Source organism: Pediculus humanus, genomic scaffold (assembly GCF_000006295.1).
Source record: "Pediculus humanus corporis 1103172107496 genomic scaffold, whole genome shotgun sequence".
NCBI classification, from domain to species: Eukaryota; Metazoa; Arthropoda; class Insecta; order Psocodea; family Pediculidae; genus Pediculus; species Pediculus humanus.
The window spans coordinates 168,178-177,987 of record NW_002987112.1 but is presented as its reverse complement, the minus strand read 5'-3'; the positions used below and the strand labels follow the sequence as shown (position 1 = coordinate 177,987).

General features: G+C 26.9%; 1 protein-coding gene across 1 annotated transcript; it reads right to left on the bottom strand.

Annotated features, from left to right (window-relative positions):
* Positions 1-1,841: 1,841 nt before the first annotated feature.
* Positions 1,842-5,335, bottom strand: Phum_PHUM151640 (protein Wnt-6 precursor, putative; the record flags this gene model as incomplete). The annotated part of the gene is made up of 4 exons (XM_002424745.1): positions 1,842-2,303; positions 2,448-2,650; positions 2,735-2,854; positions 5,188-5,335. The coding sequence occupies 4 exons, from the start codon at positions 5,333-5,335 to the stop codon at positions 1,842-1,844; spliced, it is 933 nt and encodes a 310-aa protein (XP_002424790.1).
* Positions 5,336-9,810: the final 4,475 nt, after the last annotated feature.

The window sequence follows — 9,810 nt, the reverse complement described above, 5'->3', positions numbered from 1 at the left end:
GTTTGTTTGTTTGTTTGTTTCTTCCTTCGAGGGACGAGTTTTTCAAAACGAAAAGGTTAAGAAAATTAATTAGCATTTTTTTTTTTTTTTAATTTAAAGTTTGAGTTTTTTTTTTTTTTTATATAAAAGATATTAATAATTTATTAACGTCTCTACGTTTGTTGTCTTCTTTCATTCGTATACGAATTATATTCAATCGATCGATCGATCGATCGATTATTCAATAAACGATATATCGAATAAATATAAATTTACAAAAAGTAAGTTATTGATAAAAAAAAAAAAATTTTTCATTGGTTATTAATTAATCACACGCCTACCGTTCAATTTTCCACTTGTGTTATTGGTTGTACGCAACAAACAAACACGCGTACAAACAAACAAACGTGTCGTGTTATTCTAAGATTATCAACGTTGTCACCTGTCAGATAATCAATAACAAAAAAAAAATTTATCGATTTTATTATTGGTGACGTCAAATCAAAGGATCGTGACAAGTAAGGGTTGGTTGGTGGAAATCGGATTTTTTTTATTATTTCGCGACGTAATTTTAAAATAATTTATTTTTGACGACGCGTGACGATGACGGTCGATAATTTTTTATACGTATATCAAGTACGTAATGATTAATACGTCACGCGTGTGAAAAATTGATTTTTTTCTTTTACGGAACGCGCAAAAAAAAAAAACGTTTTAATTTTTTTTATTGTTAGGGTTGTCATAAATAGGGTTAATAAAAATATTATTACCGTGTTAAAATATATAAGGGTGAGAAGTTAGGGGGGAAGCAGAAGAAATAATAATAATAAAAAACTTTTTTAAAAAAATTATAACTTACCGTAATAATAATCGTTTGCGAATTTGTTGGTGAAAAAAAAAATTTATGAATTGCCCCCCATTTTATTAAAAATTTCTACGAATTTCTAATCGTCCATCTTTGTTTTTCTTTTAAACTAAGAATAGGGTAAAAAAAAAAAAAAATAAAAAATAAAATTTGACGTTTGTAGGTATTCATTTACATAAAAGGTGTTGATAATAACTCTTTTAGGTATGAATAAAAACTTAGGCGATACCGGAACCCGAATAAAAGGAAGAAAAAAAATTTTTTTTTAAAAAAGAATTGTTAAAAGAATAAAAATAACGTAATAAATAAACAAAAAGGTATTAATTTTCGAACAAAATAAAATAAAAAATTAAAACAATGAGAGAGAGAGAGAGAGAGAGAGAGATCGGTTGCCACTTTTCAGGTAAAACCGTGTTTTGAATAAATTCATTCGGACAAAAATTAAATTCTCTTCTTTTTTTTTTTTTGTTCATTTGAGGTAATTAAACAGTTGAGAAAAAGCGTAGCACCGGACTAAGACCACCCAGACCATCCACATGGGGGGGCAGTCGGATTGGACCAGACCTGCGCCTCGGGTATGCATCCACCTAGACAGGCCCACCTTTGCCCCTCATTTTTCTTATACTGTTGTATTAATAAGTGCAATGAATTTTTCTTTTTTTTTTTTTTTTTAAATGCTATATAAATATGCTTTAGTTAAAATTTAAAAAAATTTTCTTTTTTTTTGTTCTGGAAATAATTTTTTAATTTTTTATTGTCGCATTTTTATTTCAATGTGTACAATTTTGAAAAAAAAAAAAAAAATAGAAAAATCACAACGTAAAAAATAATTTACAACGTTTTAATTAATAAAAACTAGACTTTCACAGCCTGATAAGGCAATCGATCGATCAATTAAAGGCTTTATAAAGAGATTTTTTTTTTCATACTACATCCGTTTCCGTTTTCGGTAAGTAGTTTCAAAAGAGAGAGAAAGCGTGAGTTAATAATTAATTAATTAATGGCATGTGTGAATTGTACGCTTTTGATTACACGTATTACACGTAACTTCACAACACCATCGAAATCTACAATCGCAATTAACTTTTTCCCTTATTAATTTCGTATCGAAACCTCTTCCGCAACATAAAAGCTCGCAACCGTCAACGCCGGGGGAAGTGACGTTACATATCCTTCCAACGGTTCCGAGCGATCCGCTTTTCCTATTAAATTTACAATAATCCGGTGAATCTTGGGAATAAACGAGATCTCCTCTGTTGGGTGGTTTTATTGTCGTGCCATAAGGTATAAAATTTTTACCATCGTTGCTAGGTATGACTTTTGATGCTCCGTCGAATTTTTCTTTCAAACGATTGCCAACTTCACGAAACGTCGGCATTTTTTTCCAACAAGTTCTTAGAGTGCATGAACCGGAGAGACCGTGACATTTGCAATCCGTGTGCATGTAATTTTTCACCGCCTGACATTCAAAATTATTTTTTTTAATAAAACAAACAAACCAATCAACCCCCTCCCCCCGCTCCCTCCCCTCCCCCCAAAATAAATAAAATCCGTTCAATAATAATAATAATAATGATAAAATAAAAATTTCAGAATTACCAACCAATCTTCCAGCTCCGTTATTATGTAGTCTTATCAATGCTTTCATATCGCTTTTTTTCCTTCTTTTATATGGGAAATTCATAAAAATTTTTGATTTTTTAAAACCGAAATTAACGTTATCACCGCATCCTCCCCACTCCCACTCCGTATTTCCTAACGCTAAATTTGTTTTATCAAATCTTTTTCTATTTATACGACGGATCCCTAAAAAAAATTTTTTTAATAAAATAATAAAAAAAAAAACCTACCGTTTATTTTTGTAAAAAAAAATTATATTCCTGTTGTTACCTTTAAAGGATGACTTATCACAGGTACATTCCATTAAGGTTCCCATTGTGCAAGCTCTCGTTACAGCAAATGTAACACCGGCTGCCGTAACGGCATTTACAAAACCAGCTTCTCTCGTATCTGAAAATTAAACTACCCCGGTAAAAAATCATAATTAATTTATATAGAAAAAAATATTATTATTATTATTATTATTATTATTATTATCGTCTGCTATTTTTATTAATATATATTAAAAAAAAAGTTCACACGGTTAAAATCGGTTTAGCGGTTTATTCACGGTTATAATAATAATAATACAGTTGTTGGAATTTTCTTTAAGATTATGTGAGAACATATCATGGCTTCTTTTTTTTTTTGATGCAGGTTCACATTTAAGGTTGATAATAATATGATAATAGAGACGTTAAGAATGTTGAAATCAGGTTGAAAGTGTAAATCCTAGAGAATGACATGGAATGTCACCGACGAGCAAGTCGACGACGACGACGACGACAACGACGACAACGACGACTCCCTGTCAAATCGTCGCTTCAGATCCCAATGTTACCTTCATAATTTTTCCCAATTTAAAAACCTGATTTTTGTCTTCTCTCTCTCTCTCTTTTTTTTGTAGTTGTTGTTGTGTTTGTTGTCGTTGTTTGTAGTTTTTTTTTTGAGAGAGAGAGAGAGAGAGAGAGAGAGAGAAAGATTCATGATTTCTCATCCGATTAAAAATTTTTTTTTTTTTATAGTTTTGTCGTGAGTGTCGATGTTATTATTATTATTATTATTACAAAACCATTGTTTTTTTTTTTGTCAACATTCTAGAATTTTCCCGGCACTTTTTCTAAATTTTCCAAATAAAAAAAATTTTTAACGCGAAAATTTTTTTCTACTCCTTAAAAATCAAAAAAAAATTAAATAAAAACAAAAAATCGGTTAAACATAAAAAAAAAAAAAATTTATTGGCCAATGTTTTTATTATAATAATAATAATAATAATAATTAAAAACGAGTTTTTTTTTAAACAAAAAAAAAAAACCTAAACATAATTAAACGTTAATTAACATTTATTATCATTTCAAAATTTGTTGTTGTTAAATAAATACCTGATAATAACAAAAAAAAAAAAAAAATTAATTAATAACTCGAGTCGAAAAATAAAGAAAAAATTATTATTTTAATTATAATATTAAATTTTTTTTTATATTTTTTATTATTATTGATATTAATTAATTAATTAATTAATTTGTACCGGGTGAAAAATAAAAAAAAAAGTTACCGTTACCCATTAAAAAAAAAAAAAAAAATTGATGCGAATATTTAAACTCGTTGTTCACTTATGGACCGACAGATGTGACGTCACAACTGATAACATCTAACCTCGATTTTAAATATATAAGATATAAAAATTAAATATGTATAATAATAATAATAATAAAACATAATAATTTCTTTTTTTTTTATTAATAATAATAATATTTGACAAATGTTTAAGGTAATAAAACAATTTTAGTTTTTTCTTAACGGTGGGAACGTGGGTAGGGGTGGGGGAACGTGAGGGGAGGTAGTAACTGGGTCGGAAAAAATAAAAAAAAAATTTTTTTTACGTCGTGACATTTATTATCAACCCCCACCACCACCATCATTTTGATATCTTTTAAAAAAATCTACGTAATAATTATAAATTTATTTATTTAATTTTTTTATTAATTAATTTATTGTTATTTATGTATTAATAAATTTAATTGTAAGAATTTAAAGTAAAATAAAATAAAATGAAAATTTTTTTTTTATTTTTCTTTCCATTATAAAATTTATCATTCATTAATATTTTTAACATTTTATTATTATTATTATTAAATTTTTTTAAATAACCGAAGTCATTAAAAAAAAGAGAGAGAGAGAGAGAGAGAGAGGGGGGGAGAAGGGAAGAATAAGAAATAATTTTTTTATTATTTTTATTAAATTTACTAATTAATAAACATTTCCGTAGTATGCTAGTTCAATTGTATGTGTTCTCGTGCTTTTTGGGGGGTTTTCACATTATTATTATTATTATTATTATTATTATTATTATTATTATTATTATTATTATTATTATTATTATTATCATTTTAAAGTGTTTCTCTGTCGGTTTTGTTGTGAAAAAAATTTTTTTTTTTTTTATTCACGCAGGTGTACGAGAAAATTTCAACGTCCATCAAACGTCTTACTTTCGAAAAAAAAAAATTAAAAATTAATTAAATTAATGTTTTTAATTACAAACATTTCTAAATTTCCGACCGTATTGTTTTATTCCGGGGGGATGGGGGGTGAAGTGTGGTAGAGTGAGGGGAAGATGTAAATTGGTAGAAATTTCGATCGGTCGCGTAATGGTAAAATTGTTGGTTGACGGTTGTTACGTTTCGTTTTTCTTTTTAAATTTTTATTTAGAAAAACAAAAAATAATAATAATAATAATAACTTACCTCTCATGAGAACCTTTTTCAGACTTTTATTAACGGTCGTGCAATTCCACCGCCTGTTTCTAAACTGATATTGACATTCTTTGGTTCCTATTTCGACTCCTTTTGCAATTTCTGTTAAAAGAGCTTTATCTTGACAAATGGCTCCCATTTGACCTTTGAATCTTTTACTTTTTCTACATACAAGTTCCGGATTTGTTATCACTTGACTTCCGACCGCCCTTTAAATAATTATTAAAAATAAAAAAATTAAATTAATAATGATGATAAAATTCTCCGGATGAACGTAGATAGAGAGCGAGTGAGAGACAAAGAGAGAGAGAGAAAAAAGAAAAATTTTTCGGTTCAGTGATGTTACAAAAACACACGCCTGCCTTTAGCGGGACTTTACGAAATGGATTGACGACATTAAAGACAAACAAAATCACTTCGACAAACAAATAACCGAAGAACAATTATTTACACAAGAGAGTATATATATATATAGGTTTTGGTTGTATTATTATTATTATTATTATTGTTTTTAGAACATCCGCTGTTGTCTGTCTCTATTTATTTTATTTCTTTACTTCCAGATAAAGATTCTATGACATATTATTTGATTTTTTCATTTAAAACTTCCGAAATTAATAAAAAAAAAAAAAAAAAAAAAAAAAAGGGAAATGGGAAGCGCGAACGGAGGAAAGATAACGGGTGTCAATATGTGACCAAGGAGGGGAAAAATATTCCAACAAACAAAAAAAAAAACTCATTGAAACAAGAACAACGACAACAACAACAACCACCACGATGACGATGATGATGACGACAACAAGAATTAAAAAAAAAAAAAGAAAATTTATTATTTACATTATTATACTACTTTATTAAATACACGAGTACCTTATGTACCACATTATTATTATTATTATTATGTATTATCATCATTATCATTATCATTATTAATATTTATTATTTATTAACATAATAATTTACTTTATTTGATGAGTGAAAGGTAAAAATTTTTCCCAAAGATGGCAAATTTTTTTTTTTTTTTATTTACCTTTCATTTTTATTAATATTATTATTATTCTTTTTTATTTATTTAAATAAATAAAATTTTTAAACGAATGATCTTCATTATAAATATTTAATAATAATAATAATAATAATATTCAATTTAACAGTAAAATAATTTGACGTGAGAGAGAGAGAGAGAGAGAGAGAGAGACACAACAAGTTTTTCAACCGACAAAATGAAATCAAACTTATTTAACAGTTAATAATAAAACGAATTTTATCGAAAAAAAAAAAAATTTAAATGACGTCTGATGCGTGACGTCATCAAAATAAATCCTTCGAAATAATAATATAACAGATCAACAGAAATCCGTTTAACCATCAAAATAATAATAATAATAATAATAAAATTATATTTTTAACGCCGCAATAAAAAATTTTTTCAATGATTACATGAATTTATATAATTATTACCACCACCGCCTTCACCGCCACCATTTAATAATAATAATAATAAAAATAATTTTTTAATAGTTTTTAGTTATTAAGATGAAAAAAAAAAAAAAATGGCGTAATGTTAAACGCATTTTACGCGTAACATTGCGTAATTCGAGCAAAAAAAAAAAAAAAAATTTTTTTCAAACATGAAATTAAAAAAGAATTAAAAAAAATTATTTTTAATTTTTGGTCGTAAACGAAAACTATAAAAATATATTTATATTTATATATATATATATAGTTTTTCCACTCGATAAATAATTTCAACCGTGATAATTATTATTATCATTATTATTATCATTACTATTATTATTATTATTTTCTCTCTTCTTCTTTTTTTATACCTTTCCTCTTTAAATTTTTTTTTTCTCAAAGATTTTTTTTTCATAAAGTAATCCTTGAATTTTTTTTTTTTACTTAAACTCCACGCATGTAAACGGACTCGAAACATAATAATAATAATAATTATTAAATAAATAAATAAATAATAATTATTATTATTATTCTTATTTTCATTTATTAAAATCATACCGATTACGTCATCACAGTATTATTAATTTTTTTTTTTTGCGTGTTCAAATAATAAATCCGCGCGGTTTTCACGTTCAAATTAATATCAAAATTAATATTAAGTCGTCTATTAATAATTTTCTCCTCCCTTCCCTCCCCTCCCCCCTTTTTAAATGAACTTTATGTATATTTATCATTATTATTATGATTACGAAATGAAATTTATTTATACGGTATTAATAAAAAAATTACATTTAATTAAGAATTAAATAAATTATATTACATAACATAAAGCAAAAAAAAAAAAAAAAACGCCATAAATTTTATTCGTACGAACATAAAAAAAAAAAAAATCCATTGTTTATTAAAGTTTATAAATCATAATTAATAATCCATTAAAATAATTTATCGGTATTTAATAAAATATATATATTAATAATAATAATAATAATAATAATAATAATAATAATAATAATAATAATATTAATAATAATAATACGGTTTTTATGATCATGTTAAATTTTAGCAGAAAGAGAGAGAGAGAAAAAAGTTACGCAAAATATTATTTTTTTTATATAAATATTTGATTAGCGACGGGGAAAAATTAAATAATAATAATAATATTAAGGCGTGGGAAAACGCGCGTACATATAAAATATTTGGTTTATTTATATTGTAATGATATTTAAAAAAAAAAACGCGCGTTTTCGATCTTGTTTCACTTTTCTCCCTGACCCCGGCCGGATTCTGCGTTCGAAATCTTTTTTTTTTTTCTCCATCTTTCTACTTTCACCGGTTGTTGCGTGGGTTACATTTTATAACGGTAAAAGGGTACGCGCACACGAGCACACACAGAGAGAGAAAAAGAGATAGAGAGGGAGAGATGGTTTATAAGTAAAGGAACGCACACACAAACATTATAATAATATTGAATATTTTTGGGTGCGCTTTTAATAAGTTTCCTCAACAAATAGTGTCAATTACACATTTTTTTTTTTTTTTTAAATGATGTGATAATTGTCGAGTTAGCACCTGAGGTTTAAAAAAAATTAGGAAGACTAATGTGATGGTGACCCACCATTGTAAATATATACATTTTGCCGTTCCATATGGTTGCTTTAAAACAAATAATTCTTTGTTGTTGTTGTTGTTGTTGTTACTTCTTAAAGTTAACGATCAATAACTAAAGTTTATTTAATGTAACACCTAAAATATTTTTAATGGATTTATTAATAATAGAATTTAATTTAAATCCTTTGACGGGCGGACGACCCACCGGCCGGCCGGTCATTTTTTTTTTAAAAGGTTTTACCAAAAACCATCGTCCGCCATTTTAATTCTTATTACATGCGTGCGCGACAATACGATCACGAAATATATGTTATCGAAAGTAATAAAAAAAAAAAAAAAACATAATGATAATATATACACGATAAATAAATAAGATTTGTTATTAAATACAAAAAATGTTAGGAAATATAAATAAAAAAACACACACACACACACACGACCACGAGGGAGGTGGGGAGGGAGGGGAGGGGAGGGGGTTACGCCGCAGCAGGTTCACCCACCCTAACCGCATATTTATTTATTTAATTGATTGTAAAAATAAAAAATTAACTTGCTACCTTCTTTTTTATTTTATTTGATTTGACCGCTCGACAATTCTTTTAGACTATATAATAATTAAACAACCAAACAAAAACAACCCTCCCTCGCGACTGTTGTTCGTATATACACTCTCGTAGTTTTTAAAAAAACAAAATTTTATTAGAAATAAATTTTTAATGCTCTATAAAATAATCAAAAAGAAAGAGAAAGAGATGAAGAAATGGAAGAGGAAGATGAAGGGGAAAAGAAGAAGAAGATGGTACAACAACAACAACAACAATAACAAATCCATTAACACCTTCGAAAATTCAATTTTATTAAAAAAAAAAAAAACAGAAGAATGGGGGGAGAGGGGGGAGGGATTTGAAAATAAAAAAAAAAATTTCGATCGGTCACTCAATTTTATGATATCACCATCGCCATCGCCGTAGTAGCCATTGCAAACGACTCCCACTTTTTTTTTTTTTTTATATCAATCACCTTTTTCCCTTCTTTTACACGCACTCGCACGCACGCACACGCACAAACATTAACAATTTTAAAATTTATAAACAATTTATATTTTAAAAAAGTTTGATGGGTTCCAATAGCATGCATGGGTAATAATAATACGACATCTTTTATTATTGCTGATGATTGAGTGAAATGATTGAAAAGAATTGAATACAATGTTTGGAAAACTTCTATCAAAATATTTATATTAAAACGGGGGATTCAAAAAGTAATAAAAAAAAAAAAAAAAAGAAAAAAAAAATGGATAACGTAAATCTGTGACGATGTGACGATTGATGGAATCCATGGCATCATCATTTTAACGTTTTTGTTTTGTTTTGTTTTCTTACATCAATTAAAACTGTTTACTAATATATACAGGTAAGTTAAAAATAATAAAATTCATTTTGAATAAGGAAACAAAAATTTATGACGTCATTGTTTTTCACTTTAAATATTGTCAGACAAACAATAAACGACGCTCGTACCTTAAAAATCCGCCATTTTTTATAATCC